The 21,850-nt window shown below is 51.5% G+C and overlaps 1 protein-coding gene across 1 annotated transcript; it reads left to right on the top strand.

Moving 5' to 3' along the window:
• The first annotated feature begins 802 nt into the window (after positions 1-802).
• Positions 803-20,993, top strand: zbtb4 (zinc finger and BTB domain containing 4). The gene is made up of 2 exons (XM_078107158.1): positions 803-823; positions 12,470-20,993. Exon 2 carries the CDS (start codon positions 12,486-12,488, stop codon positions 18,009-18,011), a length of 5,526 nt encoding a protein of 1,841 aa, XP_077963284.1. The 5' UTR covers positions 803-823; positions 12,470-12,485; the 3' UTR covers positions 18,012-20,993.
• The last annotated feature ends 857 nt before the right edge of the window (positions 20,994-21,850 follow it).

Below are 21,850 nucleotides of genomic sequence, written 5' to 3'. Positions count from 1 at the left end.
GTGCACCAAGATGCTGTTTTGTAATACTAATGGGTGTGACGTGGGCCCGGAGGCATGCTCTCGCTCAGCGGCCATTGGAGCCGAACAGGCCGTCCCATTTCTGTCCGGCTAGAGAATGTCCTGTTCTTTGGCTGTTTGTTTTGGCTGATGTCAGCCGCTGCCAAGCGTCTTCATCTTTCTTTCATCCTTCCTTTTTATCGTCCGCGCGCTCTTTCAGACCACCCGAAACGCTCCCTTTTCTTTCTCTCCTGCTCTCGTTTTAACACAAGAGTCCTTTTTTTTTTTTCTTCCTGCAGCTAATTTGTCGAGAGACGGACTGAAGTGGGAGAGTTAAAGTCATCCGCTGTTTTCCAGGAGGCCGGCGTGTTTTTTTTCTTCCCTCCTCTTTCTTCTCTCAACGTTCTTTCGGCCTCTTCCTGGAACTATCTGGGTGCTAAATTAATTGCTCTCGATCCCACCTGGCGCTGCAATCGGCTTAGTGCTAATCTGGGGTTCTCGGATTGCAGCCAAACCCCCGTCCAGGAAACGCTGCGGAGTCGTTTGCCGCCGCGCTTTGACCTCTGGCCTGCTGCGCGCACGCACACACACACACACACACACACACACACACACACACACACCATCTTCCCCTTCCTCCTGTTTTTGGGAAGCCTCGTCTTTTTTCAACGGCTCCGCGCTGGCGAAGGCCGCGAGCGTTATGTCACGTTGCTGGTGCGCTCGCTCGTCCTTGTGATGTCACGAGATCGCCTGCAGGGGGTTCAAGATCTTGCACAAATCAAGTTTCCACTCGAGGATGAACTGGTTCTATCCGCCGTGGTCAAAGGTCAGTGTGACCTCTGGGCCGCAACTCAGGAATTCATGTGCTAATTACGTGTATATCGATTTCCACTTGAATGCCAAGCGGGACCAAACTTGTTGGCTGTATACAATTTACAATGTAAACTGATACCTGATTGGCTGACGGAGGCGCGTGATATTAGTTTTAATTTGCTCCCTCTTAGTCAGATGATGCTTCTCCTTAATTGTCTGAAGCGTCTCCTTAGTGCTCAAACCTTTAATCTTCATCGTTTCCTCTCATCTTCCCTCCCGTCCTCCGTTTCCTTCGCTCCTCTCCTCTGCATGGGGAGCCTCAGCGAGGGCCACATGCCTCCCCCAGTGGCTCGCCCCCGCGCACTGCCGCTCGCCGCGGCCTCCTCTCCTCTTTCCTCACTTTTTTTTTTTTTTGGTCTTTTAGTCGCTCTGCTGTGCGGCCGTTTTGTTTCGCCTGGCGTGACGCCATCGCCTCAAACCATCTGTCGTTTCTTTTCTCTGCTTTTACCGCACCGCGCCCCCCCCCCCTTTTCTTCTAATGTCAACGGTTAAGTGATTTATTATTCATGTGTGTATATGTCATTTTTTAAAAGTTTGCACCCATGTTGCCACTGCTCAAAAAAACAACAACCCCTGAACATCCTCCTTTTTTCCTTCCTCCTCGCGAGACCTTCTCTCCTCCCCGTCTCTCCGGGACGTTGCGCTTGAAGTGCCTGCGTGCTATTTAAAGAAGGCGTGCGCAAAAGCAGGGTGGTTTACAGCGCAGCGCCTTCAGAAACACAGGCTGTCGAGAAACAGGAAGCGCCATCGGCCCCCGAAGGGCAGCAGCGACCAGCGTCAGCCGACACGCAGCCCCTTCCTCCTCCTCCTCCTCCTCCTCCTCCTCCTCATGACTGAACAGAGGCTCCAGCAAAACAACGCTCGCGCTTATCAGAGAATTATGCACCCCTCCCCTCCGAGGCCCGGCCTCCTGAATGGCGCACACGCACACACACAGCGGGCTTTTCACCCCTCCGCCGTGTCCTATCTCGCTTTCTCCCCCTCTCGTATGCCAAAAGCTACCCCACCCTCCCCCCTCACTCACCCCGTTCTCCCTCCAACTGTCTCTCTTTGCCAGTACAGCATGCCTGAGTAGCCGCCTGGAGATGGAGGAGCTAATTAATTTGATTTAGCCGTCCTCCCTCTCTCTCTCTCTCTCTCTCTCTCTCTCTCTCTCTCTCTCTCTCTGGCAGTGGAAAAACCAGCCGTCCGCCCGTCTCCCCCCTCCCCCCCCCCACCCCCTCTCCCTCCTCGACGCCGTATCAGGCACCCCTCCCAGATGATTTTCCACCTATTCTTTCCAGTCTCCTTTGGCAACGTCCGCACTCCGTATCCCTCTCTTCCTTCTCTCCTTTGCTTTTCTGCTTCCTGTTATACAGCCATATTTTGCCAGCTGTTTGTCGCGTATCAACTCGATCGTATATTCCCCTCCAGCTGCCTCTTGTGGGGCTTAAACCCAGTGAATTCCTTTTTAAAAACACCCCCAGAAAAAGAATAACTGGTTATCTCGCGTGTGTGTGTGTGTGTGTGTGTCCAGGGACCGTTTGAGTGACTCAGCAGTGTTTCACACCAACACGCCTTCTGGAGCTCAACGCGCCCGAAGGCCCGCTGAGCCGCGCCGCGCGGCGATGTTCTTGTTTCCCGTCACCTGTCGACGCGACTCGCACGAGTCCTTTCGACGCGCTGCAAAGAAACGGCCTCAGCCTTGCGGCGCGCAGATTGTGGACATCTGTGTGTTCCAGTCCTCCGGAGCAGCAGGAAAAGGGGCGGTGGCCGCGTTGAACTCGCTAACTCTCTGCTGGAAATTTAAGGCCCGGGAAGGCTCCTCTACTGACGGGAACCCCCCCATAAACCCCCCCCCCCCCCTAAAAGCTTAACGTTCCTGAACATGTCAGAAAATGACAAGTTTTACTTAATAACCGATGACACTGAGATTTATAAACTGTGCACGCACACACATACGTGGTATAAATCACAGTGGATGAGTGTATTTTCTGGTCCGTTGCGTCGGGCTGCGTTTCCCTGACACTTGTTTTTGTGAAACAGCTGAGGCGCGTGAGCGCCGGACGTGTTCCAGCACGCTCATCTCTCCGCTTTCATCCAGTTACCCGCGACGCCGCCCCGGCGTCTGCAAAGCGCCGCTGGGGGCTCAGGCGCCCTTTCATCTGTGACGACGAATCACATGTAATCATTTGTGCCGCTCATCTGAGCCGGGACCCGCGTGGACATGCGTGTGCTGCAGTTCCGTACAGGCCTCTCTCTCTCACACACACACACACACACACACACACACACGCACAGAGGAACTGCTGCTCGTGAAGCCACAGCTTTCTCTTTAAGAAGCTACGGACATTTGAACTCCTCGGGCGCCGTTTGACTTCCCACTTTGATCTCAGGCCAACTCCGCTAGAGACCAGGTTAGTTATCCCCGTTTCCTTTTTTCCCCCCTTTTTGGATGTTTACCAACCCTTGAGAGGGGCCTTCGGGAAATATTCGCACACAGTCTAAAGTTTGGACACAGCTTTTCATGAGGATTTAAGGAGAAACTGATATTGACTGATAACTGATAACTGATAACTGCTGTGTCTCTAGAAGGCTTTTTCCTTTTTTCCGTCTGAAGGAAAAGAGAACTTGAGATCTGATACCTGATATGCGCGTCTAATCCCTTCGCCATCTAATGTAAGAGGACTGACTCCCTCCGCCTTTTCACTAGAGGCACAAAGCACAGTTAACGGGTTAATCGGGGTTCCCACGCGTCTTTGAAAACCTGGAAAAATGAGAGAAAAGGTGAAATGTCCTAAAAATTGGTTCTTCTGTTTTCCAATAAATAACTGATCCATCTACCAGAACGCTGAAAAACTGATCACGCCGGCACCTGAAACGGCAAAGTTATATCCAACATCGTATTTCGATTAAAATAGCGGCTTAACGGGCCGTGTTTCTGTTTCTGGTGCCCTCTTGTGGCCAAACAAACAAAACAATCGTAAAAAGGCCGAACAAACATGGCGATTTAATTTATTCTCGCCTTCGTAAAAACATTCACAAAACCGTTTTTTTCCCTCTCTAGTGTTCTGAGACCGGAGGGGTTTCGTACCAACAGGCGGACTCGTCGTCCTCTCTCGTTCGCCCGTTGCTACATCGACGTGTCAACTGTTACTGCCCTTCTCAGTGGGCAGAAATGTGTTTTTGCTTTTCCCCCCATCGTGTGTGCATATGTTTCGTCATGCTGGTAGACCGCGACAAACCCAACAACACAAAGACTCGCTGTTCAAAACACTGCTCCTACAGCGCCGTCACTCCGCGGGGGGCCTTTTAACTGCGCCATTCACTTACAGTTAGTGTGTGTGTGTGTGTGATTTCTGTGGGGATTATGCAACACTTCCGTTTGGTTTGAGCTGTTCTTTGAATTATCGATGAAAAAACAGTTTTTGGGTCCACGTTGGTTATTTTTAGGCTGCCACATTAAGGCCCTGAGACGACATCGACAACTCCTCTCAAGACCAGACGTTTCAAACACAGAAAGTCTGATGGCTTCAAATCTTCCGCCCACTCTGCTTCCTCGGCGCCTCCATCTTTGTGTGTTCAGATGTGCGTGTCGCTTGGTAGCACAGCATGAAAAGCTATGATCACGTTTGGCCAAACATCCATGAATAGGGGCGGCTGGACTACGGGGGGGGCAGGGGGGGGCCTCTGAATACAGAGTTTGTGGCGGGCTGCAGCCTCAGGGCAATGCCAGCACACATGTGTGAACCGAGTGGTCACACTCCTGGAACACGCACACACACGCACACACACTATTGTCTTTGCCAACGGGCAATCTGCTTCACACACACCCACACACACACACGCACACGCACACACGCACACGCACACAGCCTCTTTTCTTTTGCTTTTTAATTTGAGGGTCCTATCCTGAAGCGACTCCCCACTGCTGTCATGCGTCACGTGTGGCACACACACACACACACACACACACCCAGCATGCTTTGCTAGAGGAGTGCACGGGAGAGCCCGCGTGGGGCGTCGGGGGGGGTGGGGGTGAAGAAGAAAAAAAAAAGTTTGGCTAACTCCAACAGCCAGAGAGGTCACAGGAACAACACCCAATCCCAGAGCGGTTCCCATGGAGACGAGTGTGGCAGCGTACAATGAGGCAGGGAGAGAGTGATGAAAGCGAAGGGAGAGAGAGAGGGAAAGTAGGAGGAGGGCGGGTAGTTGGCGTCAAGGTTCAGTTGGTGGGTGCGGGGAGGACGGAGGGGGCTGGGGGTGTTGGGGGGGGCAGTTCTGCTCAAAAGGACAGTGGGAAGTATAATGGTGTTGAAGCATAACAGCGTTTCCAACATTCTTCCACCCCCTCCTCAGATATTTCTGCCCCGTTGGTTCCGGCCTCCCGGCGTAAGGCCGCCGCCGCCGACGGAGGGAGGACGGAGGTATGTGGAATTTCCACTGACCGTGACGCCTGACAGCGACCGCAGCGGAGAGGCGTGTTGTTGTGAGGCATTTGGCACCGATACGGATGAATCGGAAGCGATATCCATCTGCAGAACTCAGCGGCCGATGCGGCGCCGCCTCAGGTTTTATTTTTTTGGGGGGGGGGGGGTCGGGGGTCGGCCTTTATAAGTTGTGCTGTAAAAAAGTAAAAAGGAGCTGGTTCAGCCACATGTGTCGGGACTCGGATCCGACCACCGGCCTAAAATCATCAACCCCCGGTAGCAATTTGACCCCTTTAGGCCGAGGTCACGGACAATCGAACGGTGTCCCCCGCCCCATCTTTTTGTCCTCGTCTGTTCACCTTTATTGCTTTTCTCCCTAGAAGAAGCGCACTCACACGGGGAACCACAGTTCACCCGTCCCGGGGTTTACCGAGGAGCCCGTGAAGGTGGTTGTATAACGTCTGGAGGCTTTTTTTCTTTTTCTTTTCTTTTAAGCTCTAAGAAAAATAAGATTGTGTTCTGGCAGCGATTAGGGGAACGGCGCATTAGCACCGCGGCGGAAGAAAAAGACTTGATCTTCGTTCCCAGGTCACCAAATTAAAAACGCGGCAAACGCGGCGTAATTTCCACACATTTGGATCGCATTAGCGTGCAGCGGCGTTCACCCGTTGCACACAACGTGTCGGCGGTATTTGCACCAAGCAGACGTGTGCAGATACGGCGGATGACTGTTTACTTTGTAGTCGTCGCGCCGGACGGAATCATCAGGTGGATGGCGACGTGTCAAGTTGTCTTTCCCCAGTGAAACGTTGCATCTTGGGAAATGGAGGACGCTGCCTCGTGGTGGCTGGGCTTTAGGTCGGGGCATTTGGGCCTCTGTTGGGCCGTTTCTTTTCTTTCTTTTTTTTTAAATCAGTCTCGCGTAAGTCTCAACTTTATTCCGCTTCAGCGCTTTAGCGCTCGAGTGCCCCTCTGGTGACCCGTTTTTTCTCGCTCAACTCCACCAGTTTCACAGAACGCTCCCGTCCGCCATTTGACTATACCGCCAGTTTTGTCTCCTCTGTCTTCCTCGTGTCTCTCGCACACGCTCCTCTCCCCCCCCCCCCCCCCCCTGCCTCCCCCGTCTGCGTGTCCGTGCGTCCGTCCTCGTGCCCAGGTTTTTCGACTTGGCGTGGTTCCTGTTTGTTTTCAGCCATTTTGGGGACTCGCAGTGCTTGTAACAAAACTGCTTAAATGGCGTCCTCTTGCTTGCTCTCCCACTCTGTCTCCCTCTGCCTCTCCCTCCCTCTCCCTATCGCTGGGCTTTGTGTATATAAAGTAGTGTGTGTGTGTGTGTGTGTGTGTGGAGAGAGAGAGAGAGAGAGAAAGGGGGAGAGGGAACAACACTTCCAAATAAAAAGAAGATTGGATTCAGTGGGGGGAATTGAGGGGAGGGGGTTCACTTGCTGGAAGAAAAAGAAGCGCAAAAACATTAAGAATTGTGTGTCAGAAGCAAAAACTGAAGAGGAGAGCGAGGGCGAGCGAGCGAGAGAGAGAGAGAGAGAGAGAGCACCAAGTTCGAGTGTGAGAATCGCTCCTGCCCTCTGCCTTCACACACTGCTGCCTGTGTGTGTGTGTGTGTGTGTGTGTGTGCGCACCGCCTCTCTCTCTCTCGCCCTGCTCTCTCTCTCTCTCTCACACACACACACACACTCAGACGTGCGCGCACACAGACCAAGGGGGAGAGCGAGAGAGGGAGAGGGAGTGTGAGGGGAGAGAACACACAACGCAGCAGAGATGCAGCAGGAGGTTTTCCGAGGTACGTTCTCTTGTATGCTTCCCTTCCTGAGAGACACACGGAGAGAATAAGAGGAAGAGAGGCGGCTTTCGGCTTGTTTTTCCTGCTGGCTTTTCTGCTCCAGTCCACCGCCGCCGCCGCCGTGCTTTGCTCCTCGCTTGAAGAGGAGAAAAAAGGTTTTTATTTGACCGTGCGTGTGCCGGGGCGTGAGTGTTGCCCGGTGTGTGTTTCCTATGCAGTGTGTGTTTGTAGACGCATATTTCTGTGTGTGTGTGTGTGTGTGTGTGTGTGCGTGCGTGCGGCAGTAACAGGCCTCGTCTCCCTCTTTTTCTCCCCCCCGCCCCCCTCTGTTGCTGGCGCACCACGCAGTTCTTTTTTTTTTTTTTTTTTCTAGAGCGATGACTCGTTTGGCGATTTGTGATGAAACTTTTAATTTATTGAAGCCTCCTGCGTCCCTATGATTCACCCCCTGGAGGGGCGGGGGGGGTTGGGGGGGGGGGGGGGTTGTCTGGAAGAGAGAGGGGGGAGGACGGTAGGGGGGGCAAACCGGCCAGTCAGAACACATACGAGCTTTGTTGTTGGGGTCTAAACATGGTGGGCCAGTCCCTCCATCCTGCTCATCAAGTTACCACCAACATCAGTAGGAAGTGTAGAAAGAGCGGTAAACATCTCCGGTTCCACCGACTTGTCCCGGTCGCGGGCCGCCCAGTTTGTCATCCATTTTGCCAGCCTGTTGTGTGGCGGGGGGTTGCCTGTGGAAGAGCGGCGGAGGGCCCGTTGATGACACCGATACCGATGTCGTTTCCCGAAAAGCCGTACCTTTTTTTTTTTCTTCTTTCTTCTTCTTTCTTTTCCTTCTTTTTTTTTTTTTTTTCTTTCCCCAAAACAAAACAGCATCTGCTGCCAACTACTCCACATTCCTGGTTTCCATGGAGTCCACGCCAATGTATAGAATACACGATCCGCTCTGCCAACGGCATCAAGGGGGGGGGGGGGGTCATAGGTCAGACAATAGGAAGTGCGGCGCACCGATGATGTTGGTTGTCAGCGGTGCCGGTGTGTGTTTTGGTCACACACACGCAAGAGTCATGTGTGCATGTGGGCCCTTTTTCTACAGTCGAGTGACTGCAAGGAAGCGTTGGTTGGCTTTGTTTATGTTTATTTATAAAAATGTCAAATGCTTGAAAATTGAAAAAGGATTCCGGGGTGGGGGGGGGCTATTACCTCCGGGCCATGCTGTTTCCAAACGCCACGCGTGAGCAGGTTTTTGGGGAATTTCGTGCTGAGCTGAGAGCTGACGTAGTATGGAGGCGCCGGGGTTTGAGACGTGGGCCGGGGTCACGCGAAAAACAACACGCAACGGCGTACGAGTCGGCGGGCAGAGGGGTCGCGAGCCCTCAGTCATGCTGAGGAGGATTTGGAAGACAAGAAAGCCATGAAATGTGAACGTAGGCAAGACGTGTCACCCCCCCGTCCCCCCACACCCCTCCACCCCTACCCCACTAGCACCACCACCTCTTCCACCTTCCCTCAACCACTCCCTCACCAACTCCCCTTGGCGCCCCCCTCTCCCTGTATCCCATCTGGCCGGCTCCACCACGCTCTCTTGGAAGGGGGGGGTGGATTCAGTTCAGTAGCTGTTCGTGCTAATGATGCCCCCCCCCCCCCCCCCTCCACCCAACCCACCCATGCACACGCCCTCATGTGGTACTCTCATAGGCCAACTGCTCCTGTGATAGTCGGGCCCCTCTGGCTGCCCCTTGCTGGGGGAAAAGCCCAACTGACACCTTTCTTTTTCCACATGCTCCTCGCTGGCAGCTCACCGGCTGGAACACCGAGCGCCCCCCCCCACATTCTGACCCGCAGTCACTCCCCTTGACCCCTTATACACCCCCCCCCCCCCCCCCCCCCACACACACACACACATGCATGCATGCTAGGCAGCACATTATTGCTCAAAGCAGTATTATGGCACATGCGGAGCGTTAATACAGCGACAAGAAGCTGTTTGCTGTGTAAAGAGAAAGTGTTGTTGCGTCGTTATCCAAGCTTCTCTTTGCTTTTGCTAACGGCGCCGGGCCAGCACGCGCTGCTCCCCTACGGTACATTTCATCCGGAACATCGGCATTGTTGCAGGAGTGTAGCAACCCCGCTGCGGTGCCCCCTTCGGGTAAACACCGTTAGCGCTGCCGGTTAGCCCTGTTAGCACCTTTGGCACCGTTAGCTGCTAGTCGCGGTAAACATGTTTAGAGGCATTGTGTACATTTAAGATATAAGAAAAGGGTAATTCTGGTTTATTATAAGTTGGTTGTTTGTTTATTGTTTTTTAGGTTAATCGTTTCGGTCATCATTCCTATTAGAAAATAACAAAGTTGCACTCGGTAAACTTGAGCGTTTAGCTCTGTGAATACAGAGGCAAAGAAAGAGGGATGTTACCAAAGGACTTCCTGCTTCTGCTTTGACCTGCAGTACCGCTCTGTTGGATCACTGCAGCTTTGTGAACACTAATTTTTTTCTGTGCAAAGAGAGATCACGTACCAACATTACAGGTTTACTCACGGTCAGTTTCACCTCGAAATAGCGAGGCCGGCGCTTTCCTTCAGCCGTCACATTTTGCCTTAGAGACGTTAGCCTGTTCTCAGCAACGACTTTGGTGAGCACAAACTCTGATTATCGAATGCTAACAGTTATTTGTCTGTCAGCACGAGCACCAGTTTCAGTGTGGAATAAACAGATTGCTCAACGGCTGGTTCAAGGCCTTTAGCTGGCGTATCGGCCAAACTCCTCTGCAGTGCTGCCTTGTGTTGTGCAAAGCCACCGTAGCAGTGATTTTCCTAGTGACTGATTGACCGTGTCAATTAGGTGGATTGCTAACAAATGGTCTGCAAGGTCATGAAATGTTCCATGTTTTTCAGATGCTAAGTGTGTCGGTGTCAATGGTCCTCAAAATCCAAGCAAACAATATGTCATTGAGCCAAACAACACTTATAAGTTAATTGGTTTCAACATTTTAACTGTTGGGAGTTTTTTTTGTCATTTCTAATGATTTAAATTTAGGAGAGGAGAATATTACATGAACCAAAAAAGTGCATGCTTCACGTATGTCATTGGATTTATATGGAACGCAAATTGAATCAGCGGGCCTCTGTTCCCCCGGCCTGTCGGTGAAGAGCCTTTCGCTGTCACACATAATCCAAAGCGTTCGGTATAATGTGTTTTTATTTCCACACGAGACAAGCACCAGCTGCGAACCTGTTCGTCCCTGGTGCCGAAAGCGCAAATATATGAGCACTTCATAGGCCGACCGATCATCATATCCGTGCCGAAGGTCCTGTTACAGAGGTGTGCGGGAACAGGGATGCTGTTTATTTTGATCTGCCTTCAGGGTCCTCGCCACGTTCACGGCCACTTTTGTTTGTGCGCTTGTTTGCGAAGGGTTGAATGTAATAAAGAGGCGCACACACGTCCGTGGATATGAGTAAATCCGGGACGTTTTAAGCGCGTTAATAGCTCCCTGTCACAGACGGGCGGCGCGTCGTGCAGCCTGTGCTCGCGCCGCGGCCTCGTGCGTCACAGGGAGATAAAGAAAAAGAGCGAGGGGGCGTCATACGCATTTTCCTGAGACGGTGAAAATGTTTAGCCTTCGCTCTGTCTGTGTGTGTGTGTGTGTGTGTGTGTGTGTGTGTGTGTGTGTGTCCGCCCACTTGTAGCAGACTGGCGCTGGCCATGAGGGATTTCCTGCACAACATCCATTCGCTCAGCCATCGCGAGGCCCGCTTCGACACAGAGCGAAGTAATGCGGCGGGCCCGGCAAGATAGGATTGTGCGTCCCTCGTTGTCAGACATGAATCTTGCACAGACTGGTCCGTTGTCCTGCGACAACAAATAGCATGTGCCGCCCGCCCTTGCTAAGTGCGTCATTAATAGACGCACGTGTTTTCCTTTTGTTGACTCTACTTAATTCACCCCCCACCCTCCCCAACCTCCCGTATCCTCGGTGTCATGGTGCACCGTGATTCACCTCCTGAGTTTGAATGCCATTTGCATGTGTTCAGCTGCTTTGTTTTTATGTCGGTGTGTCTCGCTTGTGCGCCTGTATGTGTGTGAGTGCAGTGCACGGATGCATGCGTGTGTGTAAGTGCATGGCTATATGTTGTCTGTATGCTGGTTGCTTTTGTGTGTGTGTGTGTGTGTGTGTGTGTGAGAGAGTGTTTGCCTGGGCTCCTGTCTGTCTGACAGTGTCGGACTGTTCCTGTTCCAACCCCCCCCCACCCCCCTTTCCCCTCTCCGTCTCCTTGTCTCTTGCACTCCCGGTGTCTTTCTCTCTCTCCCTTTTTCTATCACCCTTTCACTCTCCCTCTCCCTCATCCTCACCCGCTCTCTCCCTCCTCTTCCCTCTGCAATAACAGTGCTGACCTAGTTTCTGCCTGTTCAGGGCTGCCTGTGGAATTTTACAGCGGCCTGCCTTCCTGGCCGCTTTGCCGCTTGAAAACGCAGGCAGAAAAGCATGACTGAGGATTTTTTTCTTCTGGAGGCATCATTACGGCCTTATACTGTCTCCGAGCCTCTCCCCAATACGCAGACCCTGAATAAATCGACCCATTTCAAATAAGTAATAACGGCAAATTGCCCATCACGCAAGAATCTTGAGCCATCTCGTGTATGGGGGATTTGAAGCAGGGCTGCATCCACCACCATGGCAGTCAAATTAAAATGGAAATGAGAATAGCCCGTCGCCCCATCTCCTGCAGCTTAGCTGAGATTGTACCGGATGCAGAGGACAGAAATACACCCCTTCTCTGCGCACATGCATGCAATCTCCCTCCCTTCGTCTGTTCCCCTCTTTCCTTCCCTCCCGCCTGCGCCTCCACAAATAAATGGTCATGCCCGGCAAATACCAGCCGACGCCAGGAATGGCTAACGCGGCTCTTGCTCAAACAGCAGGAGAATGGGACTATTTTTACGTGCGCACTTCGGGCCGTGGATCTAAGTCAACACTCTGAGGGAATCTTGATTAAATCTGAACGCCTTCCAATTAAGCACGGGGAATGTTGTGTCACAGCCGAGCGAGATGGGTCTCTGGAATGCCTTTCCAAAGGCTCGGTTGTGGCACGCTGAAATCTAAACCAGCACTGCCGCAGATTCATTCCTTCCCCCTAACCCTCTCCCTCCTTTCACTCACCATTCCTGGCCGAGCTCACAGAGTTCAGCCTTGCCGGGGCCGTTAGTTTTCTTTTCCGCTTCTCAAAAGTGTTCCACGAGCGTCACGGCTGTTAATGCAGAAGCTTTGGGCGTATATAGATGTTAATTCTTTGCTTGATGTAATTTCCATGTTGTGTGTGTGTGCGTATTAAGATGTTTAGAATGCTAATACTGTTATACCTAATGCTATACTTTCTGGTTTCTCTTTCAGATTTCGGGTGCTGGTCATGGTGTCCGGTGAGAAGGTGTGGGACCCCCTCCACGCGGGCCTTGTTCAGTCACGTCTGAGTGAGCGACACCTGGCTGCCGGGCTAACTCCCCTCTGCAATATCAGACAAAGTGCAACTAAGAACTCGTGCCAACAGAGTCAGCGGTTGTCATCCCTGTCTTCCCCGCCACTGTCATTGGTGGCCGTAGACGCCCTTCAACCGGTTCGGGCCTCCTCGCCGTCACACCTCCCCGTCCATTTCCGCTGCCCGGGCAAGATCAAAGGGCTAAACAAACCAGTCCACTGTCTTGGAGTGGCCTCTCAGTCTGAGGAAGAGGAGGAGGAGGAGGAGGTGGGAGGGGAAATTGAGCAGTTGGAGATGAAGGGTAAAAGGTATGGAGGCCGTGGAGAGGCCATGACGGAGGACGGGCTGGAGGACATGGCCGATGGACCCAAAAATGCAAAAATCACTTTAAGCTTCCCACTTAGTGCCGCCCCACTCCCAGCCTCCCTGACGTCTCCAAACCACTGTCGTAGCTCTTTATCATCCTCCCCTTCCCCGCACCGACGGCGGCCATCCTCCAAGAGCTCAGACGAGGGGTCGCTGTGGAAACTGGACGCTACTATGGACGTTAAGCACAGACCATTTAAGCCCCCGAGGCGCGACAGCTCTCCGTCCTCCTCCCCTTCCTCCTCCTCATCTCCCATGGCTGGTCATGCCCTTAGTAGGAAAGACATAAAATCCCCGCCTCCTCTGAAGTGCTCCAAACTCAATCCCGAGACTCAGATGCACAGGTCACCCCAGCGATCCTCCAGCGGGTCTTCAGGTGGCTGCTTTGGCGGCGATGGATGGGACGAGAAGCACAGGGTGGCCGACGGCACAGCCTCACCCTCTCAAACGGCTCAGATTCTCTTCAGTCTAGGCACATCGGCCTATCAGAGAGGCGGGGATGCAGAGAGGAGAGAGAAAATGACAGGCAGACCTGTTGGGAAGGTGGGAAACTCCCACGGACCAAGTCTTCATCCACCCGCCCTCCACCTTCCTCCCCCCTTACCGCCTCCTCCTCCTCCCCCATCTGAGGGTCTGACCGCACCGCCCCACTCGTCCTCCTATCCGCCCACCGACAGCCTGAAGCCCGAGCTGATTTGTGGGGTGTGCCATCGGCTTTTCAGCTCTGCCTCCTCCCTGACAGTCCACATGCGGCTGCATCGTGGCAGCCGCGCCCTCAGCTGCTGCTATTGTGGCAAAGTCTTCATCCACAGCAAGAGACTGCAGTCCCACGAGGCCTCCTGCAGGGTGCCGGGCCTCCCCTCCAACAGCTTGGGGCCTCCTTCTCTCACCGTGCAGCCAAAAGAGGAGCCGCTGGAGGAGGGTGAGGTGAGAGTGGAGGGTGGCGTGATCGTCGGACAATCAGACATGAGTAAGGTGCGGCCGGGGAAGAAAGCACGGAGCCTCCTGGCACGTATCCAAGGTGATGATGCAGCAGCCGCAGAGTTACTAGCGGGTGACGAGCACCATTTTGTGAAGGTGGTAGATGGGAATATCATTTACTTTTGCTCTGTGTGTGAACGTTCCTACATGACCCTGTCCAGCCTGAAGCGTCACTCTAACGTGCACTCATGGCGACGCAAATATCCATGCCATTTCTGCGACAAGGTCTTCGCCCTGGCTGAGTACCGCACAAAGCATGAGGTGTGGCACACAGGAGAGCGACGCTACCAGTGCATCTTCTGCTGGGACGCCTTTGCCACTTACTACAATCTCAAAACACACCAGAAGACCATTCATGGGATTAATCCCAGCCTCATCTCCAGTGAAAAGACAGCTAATGGGGGTTATAAGCAGAAAGCCAATGCCCTGAAACTCTACCGCCTCCTCCCCATGCGCTCCCAGAAGAGACCCTACAAGACTTACAGTGACAGTTTGCATAATGGCCTGCTACTCCCACCAACTGAGACACCATCCCTCTCCCTGCCTGGCCTGGGCTGTCCTCTGGGCCCTGGGGACCTACAAAGTCTCATCAGTGGGACCCACCCTCAGAGTGTTAAGCCTGACCCAGATGACTTCCCTGATGGCTTCCCCGTTTCTGCTGAGCAAGGGGACCTCTCCACCCCTAGGCCCTTCCCCCGAGCAGATGTTCCCCAAGTTAGAAAGCATGAGAGTGAGGCCTCAGAGTTAGAGCAGGGTAAAGGCAGTGGCAGCTTCAAAATGTCAAGTAGCAGCAAAACCAAAACTCCTAAGAGCGGTAGAGGCACAGACACGAGCATGCCTTCTGTAATAACTTATGGCCATGCGAAACCCTCCGTAATAGTTCACGGTACGGCAGTGTCATCGTCCGTCATTGTGCATAGCAACCAGGTCACCTCTGGAAGTGAAAAAAGCCCAATGAGCAGTCCATCCCCTGACAACAATCAGGCTTCACACAAGGGTATTGCCAAGCCAATCAAAAAGCAAAGGGATGGTGCAGATAACCATAGAAAGAGGTCAAGAGACAGTTCAGATACCACAGTGGGGGGCTCGGGAGGCAGACAGAGTGAAGAGACAGGCAGATTATTCCACAAATCACGCAAATCCCACAGCAAGAGTGACATCTCTAACCCAAAGCAGCTGTCAGCGTCTGTAGGGTCACAGGTCAAAGAGGCAGGGCCACTGTGCCAGATCACTGTACGTATTGGCGAGGAAGCCATAGTGAAGCGCAGCATCTCTGAGACAGATCTTAGGAGAGACAAGAGCCTATCTCCACCTAAAACCAAACGGAGTGAAGCATCGTCCATGCGGGAAGGAAAGGAAACACGTCACTCCCATCACCATAAACACCGCCTCCACCGCAGAGTCAGCCTGGAAGACGACGGTGAAAAGGAAGGAGGAGATTGTGAGGAGGAGGAGGAGGAGGAGGAGGAGGAGGAGGAGGTGGTGGTTAGGAAAAAGACCTCCAAGTCCCCTGATGAAGGAAGGGGGTACTATTTCCGTCGAGAGGTGCGTGATCAGGACAGTGACCATGAAACGGAAGATAATTTATGGCGGCCTTACTACTCCTACAAGCCTAAGAGGAAGGCCCAAGCACATCTACAGAGGGTCAAGAGCTGGCAGAGGAAACTGAAATTCAAGCGCTCCATCCGGTTGAAGAGGACAGAGAGGCTCAAGAACCACGTGAATAAAGAGACAGAGAAATCACAAGATGAAGAAGAGGACGAAAAGATTGGAGATGCTGAAAAACTGTCAAATGCTAACACGGACGAGGGAGAGGAGATAAAGAAAGATTACCTAACTGACTTTTTGAAGGAAAAAAACAAAGACCCAGAAGAACAAGTTAAGCAGATATGTCACGAGGTTCCTACTCCTCTTCTGCACTCTCCAAAGTCTCCTCTGTCTACCTCAGTGGCCCCTACGGGAATAAAGAGGCGGCCTTGGACTAACGGGAATGCGGCAGAGTGCGGTACATGTGGCTGCTGGTTCTCAAGCCCCAGGAAGCGAGACAAGCACGAGCTGAGCCATCTGCTGGAGTTTGTGTGTCTCTTTTGCAGAGCCACTTTCCCCTCAAGGGATAAGTTGGAAGATCACCAGAGAACCCATCACCCCAAGCCTACTGAAGCACCTTCCGTACCCCATAAAGTGGCCCTTATTGAACCAGCTGAAGGGATTGTCAATACAGCTGTGCCAGAGATTGTAAAGTACGATGAAGAAAAAGGGGGGCAAGTAGCCTCAGTAGGGTGTAGTTCTAGTCCAAGTCGCCTAAGCAGAAGAGCATTATCCCGACACACCTGCCCGCAGTGTCACAAGGTGTGCAAGACATCTTCCGCACTAACTCGTCACATCAGACGCCATGAGCTAAGCAGTTCCCCAGAGAGAGAAAGGGAAGAAAAAGACTCTGAGCCAAAAACAGCACAGATGGTTGTTAACACTGTCAGCAGGGACCTAGAGACCGAAAAGGGCCCGATTACCTGCGCTGTTTCAGTTATCAGCTACTCGACACCGGACCCCCCCAGCAGCAGTGACTGTTTGGCATCACAGCGGCGTGACGACCATCTCGGTGAACTCGCAGATGAACATCAAGTGTCACAATCCAGTGGCAGACCTGAACTAACCGAGCTCTCACATCCAGCTCCAGAGAGAGAGCCCAGCCTACCAATTGCAAAACTCCCATCAGAAAGTCCTGGTAACCTTATTCCCACTAAACACAAATTCCCACCTGCCCCACCACCCTCTGTCCTCCAGAGTGTGCTCGTTATGAACGGACCTGAATGTCTGGACTACCGCACCCCGGGCAAAAAGAACCTAGACGGCCAACTACACAGAATACCCAGCCCCATGCACATCGTGGCATCCACCAACACCTCTCTGAATGTGCCCATGACGTCACAGACCCAAATAACCACTGCTGCTCCTCCTGTTTCCATGACAACAGCTCTCGGCTCCGAGGGGGGATTCGTGAAACGGGATGGGGTCATTATGGACAGAGAAAGGCTGAGTGGGAGTGGTATGTTTGCGCACGTGGGTTATGAGGAACCACACCGGATACAAGATCTCAGAGTTCAGTCCCTGTCCAGGAGCCCCTCTCCCAACGAAGCACAAGACCTGACCATGTCCTCTATTCTCGCTAGAGAAAGGGAGATGGAGAGGCACAGAGAGAAGGAGAGGGCGCTGGGGAGACAGAGAGAAAGGGAGAGGGACAAAGAAATGGCCAAAGAGAGAGAGAATGAGATAGAGAGGGCACATCAAATGAGTAGAATGGCGCACACCCCACAGGACCAGATTTCTCTGTTGGTCCCTAAAGAGGAGCCCTTGAGCCCTGTGCCGTCCCCCCAGCATATTCCCACTCAAACCACTATGAATGGATCCTCCTCACACAGGCACACTCCCAAATCCCCCTGCCGATCCCCTTCAACTATTGGCCTTCTAGCTCAAGGCCTCCGCCAGGTTCATTCCAGTTCACAAGGACTCGACAGGCTCCCTCTGCCCACCGCAGCAGCTGGTGCCGGCGACCGCCCCTCTGCCCACGCTCTGCTTCTCCCCCGGGCCCCCCAGTCACCCGAGCCGGAGCGCCGAGATACCGTTTCTTCCGAGGATTCGCGGCAGTGGAACCCCACCCCGGTGGGCTACCATGCCCAGAATTACCCCCTGCCCCTCATCGTGCCGGACAGCTACCACTCTGGTAAGAAGCAGGAGGAAAACTTGCTCATGTCCTCCTATCCTGCAGGAGCTCTTCCTTTTGGCCCACTGGGAAAAATGATGGTCCCAAATGCCGGGGACCTGGCTAAGCTGCCGTTTTACCCAGACCCTTACCAGCTGCTGTACGGGCCCCAGCTGCTGGCCTACCCCTATAACCTCGCGGCTCTTCCTGTGGCTCTGAATATGATGGCACCAGGGAGGGACAAGGTGGAGACTCTGCCTTTCCTCCCCGCCATCTTCAACTACGCAGCCGGGCCGTATATGGGCACGGCCCCTCACCACTTGATGGCAAATCCCAGCCTCTACAGCGGCGGGGGCGGTGGCGGTGGCGGCGGCGGTGGCAAGAAACGAGACAGCAGCAGCAGCAAACCGTAGGACACGGAAGCACTCTTGAGGAATATGTTTCACCGGAGAGGACCTGGCCCGCGGGATGGGAGCTGGGATGGGTGGGGGCTCACTGGGTCACTGAGTACACTTGCACAGTACCCCTGCCTCTCAGCAGAGATCAGAGCTAGGCATTATATCAGGAGTGAGTCGAAGGGAGGAGAAGGAGCAAAGAAGCGGGAGAGTGGCCGTTACTGCGGCGGTGATCACGCCTCCCCTCTCTCTACTCTTTCTCCCCTTTCTCTCCGCGTCTCTCCTGTCTCGCTGTAGTGTGTCGTAGTTCTAGAGCTTGATTAATCTTCCTCTCTGACTCATTATATTATCTATAAGAATAAGAACCGCTAACAGGGTGTGTGTCGTGAACAATTAGTCCAGTCTGCTTCCCTTTATAGTCACCGCATAGCGAGGATAAACGCTCTTCAGGGGCCGGCTTGTGTGGGCAAGGAGGAGGGAGGAAACGGAAGAGTCCTCGCTGAAATGCAGTTGAAGGTAGAGCATTAAGCAGATCGAGCCTTGCGTCATATTTTCTGTGAGCGAAGGGAGATCGCAGGTGCATCCTGTCGTTTTGCTGTCCATGAAAGCTGTATATGAGCATGTACATGCACATGTATGTCGGTGATTTGTGCATGCAGAGGTGGGCTTATGCAGGTAATACTACTTGTGTGTGTGTGTGTGTGTGTGTGTGTGTGGGCGGCAGTGTGTGATGGCCAGTTCATTCCGTGTGAGACTTGCGCAGCATTCCTGCTCTAGTTGGAATAGCTACTGTCGGTCAATATGTAGAAGTGCATTTAGAAGCGATTCCTCATATCCAAATCATGTAAGAAGTCAACGCTTTGGCTGGACGAGAGTCAATGACGATGACAGATCGTCCGAGCTTCAACTAACCTGGAGACGTTGTGGCCGAATGGCACTGTAGGATCTGTATAGCATTTACCATTGTTTATACCTTATGTGCACAAAATAGAAAGGTAGTGGACACTTGTAGCTGCTTGGGATATGTAGCTGGCCACTGGGTAAGAGTTAGAGGCTGGTAGACCATTGCACTTCCGTTTTTCATCTCATTTCCTTTTACATTGAAAAGGAAAAGAATAAAAACTTGTTGGCCTTCACCTTGCATAAAAATGACGGCAAGGAAGGAAATAGAAAAATAGATTCAGGATATTTTGTTATTTCTGCATAGGAAAATACAAACGTGGGCACAAAACTGTTGGACTCTCGGGTCGAAAGGACCCACAGAAATGACTTTGGGGGACAAAAAACAATATGTCCTTCTCCCCAGCTGAGGGGGCATTTGAAATATCCCAAATTAATTCCCCCTCCTGCTCTGTGTCATTTACCAAGACGTAGGAAAAGGCCGAACTTAGCAGCCAAAGTGGTGGCCGAAACTCCCCGGGTGCACTCCTGGGGCCTTTTTGTTACGTGTAATGTTACCTGTGTTTGTTTCGTTAAACTATGTTGTTGTTAATGTGGTTTAGCCCTCTTACCTGATGGAAATGGCTTCGGTGAAAAGGGGGAGTAAACTTAAAAATATGAATGTAAATTTAGTCATGAGGTTAATGAAGTACAACTGCATTAACGGTAGAGTTGGTTTCAGTTCCTATTATTTTTTTTGCTTCTTTTTTTGACAAATAACCTGTTAAAGAACCGTATAACGTCTGGTATGCATATATACAGTAGTCCTAGGAACATGTCAGTAATCTTGGGTTCTGTATCCACAAAGCATGAGCAACACTTGCTTCCTAACCGTTTATATCCTCAGCAAATCCGTGCGCACAGCTTTTGTTACTTTTTGATGTTTTCTGGTTCTCTTCATCTTCCATATCTCCGATATGTTTGTTGTTATTTACTATAGAACACAGTTTGGAACACTTTCCACAAAGCTTCCACAATTACACCATACAGTCACTATTTAGGAGCTTTTAAATTATCCCTCTTCCCTCTAGCACCTTCTCTAAAGTACACATATTTCACTGTACGTGTGAGCGTGTGTGTGTGTGTGTGTGTGTGATGGTGACGGGGCGCCTTTTGGTTTCGGGCAGGTGTGTGAAAAACACTTTCTGACCAACTGCAAGGGTGCACCAGCACCCCCTCGGGTGTGGTCTCAAGCCTTTTGAGTGCGGACGTACGTGTTTTGTGTACAAATGTGAGTGACTGCGCGAATATGAAAACCAAAATAAATCTGTCTGACCTTGGCATATGGGCCACCTTTTTAATTTCTTTTGTTCTTTGACACTTTTCTGTGGGTTAGTTTCAGTGTAAAAAAAGCCCTGTTCTCTCCAATTCGCTATCTTAAGCCATTCCTGTGGACATGTTTTTTTTTTTTTTTAGTTTTTGGACCATTTCTTATGCCATAGTTTGCCATCATGGTTATCATACAGACCAAAAGCATGCAAATCAACGTATTGTAGTGACTGGACTGGAATCTGGTGGTAATATACAACTATTTACTGTATGTTTTAGTTCATATGAATGTGCCTCTGCTTTGATATTTAAGTACTGATCTATAGTAAGATGTGGACCTGCCAGATTTCACCCGTTGAGGTGCCTTGTTATGGCATAAGAAATTTGAATGGTATCTGAACGTCTTCTTGAGAAATGGCCGAATGATTTGGAGATGGATATCACGGCTTTGTTTGCTACGAAGCTGTTCATAGATCACGTAGGGACGTGGCTAAACTGGTTTGGTATCGTGTACATGTCTAGGGTAATACTGTGCCATATAGAGCCCACAAAATATGTTAATGTTATTTTTAAAAGATGTTTTAATGTTGCCTGATGACTTTGTCTCTAGATTTGATACAAAGGCTTGTAGCCACAGATCTGTAGTCTCCTTTTATTCCAACATTCTTCCTTTCTTCTCTCTCTCTCTCTCTCTCTCGCTCTCTCTGTCCCCACTTGTTTCCAGCTCCCTTTCTTCCTCTTTGCTGCAATCAAACAAAATAAAGTATTAACCTGATGACCCAATGAAATCAACTCGAGTCTGGACTCATGTTTTTTTGTTGTTGTTACGTCTCCATTAATCTTCGAAAAGTTGATCTTGATCATTTCCTGATATTTTTCCTTTAACCACAGCATTCTAGACACATAAAATAGAATATGTGCAGAAGGTTTGTTGCCCACACGTGAAGCAGAGGCCGATCGCTGCTTCCCCTCGGCAGACAGAGGGCCGGTTTCTTACCGTCGTTGATGGAAAACTTTCCCGCTAGTGACACTCGGTGGTTTGAACAGAAACTGTCGGCATGGTGACTCACTCATCTTTGATGTCAGCGATGAATTGATAACTAAAACATGAATGAATTAACTTGAATAGGTTTATCAGAAATATTTATCATGAAATGTCAAGAGAGTGTGCATGCCGGCCTTAGAGATGGTTTGAATTTAATCTACAGTGCTTCTCTTGCCAATAACAAGTTCATTTTTTGCCAAGAAATGCATAAAGTCATCACAGCGTATGACAGTAGCATATGTTATACCCAAATGCCCCAGTAAGCCACAGCAATGGGCAATACAAAAACTCACCCGGCTAAATGAAACGTTCTAAACCTTTAGCGTTCCCTAATAAGAGGACAAAAATCAGGTCTGGTGTGAAGAAAAGGCTTACTTGCGGTACGCACTGTGACAATAGGTGTTTGTCACACTGCGACTTGGTGTGATCCGACATCTCTGATTAACATCAAGAAGCCGAACAACAGATTGTTCGCTGATTGCTCCTTTCTGTGTGTTTGTGTTTTGCACTTTTCCCAGTATTCCCATGTTATCGCAGTCTTCCTGGAAGGAGACTGGGTTACAGGAACCCTGCCAGCAGAAGAGGGGGAGGGGAGCTTTGGGGG

Source organism: Gasterosteus aculeatus, chromosome 7 (genome assembly GCF_964276395.1).
Source record: "Gasterosteus aculeatus chromosome 7, fGasAcu3.hap1.1, whole genome shotgun sequence".
Lineage (NCBI taxonomy): Eukaryota > Metazoa > Chordata > Actinopteri > Perciformes > Gasterosteidae > Gasterosteus > Gasterosteus aculeatus.
Note: the sequence above shows the minus strand (reverse complement) of the source record. Positions and strands in the feature narration are given on the sequence as shown.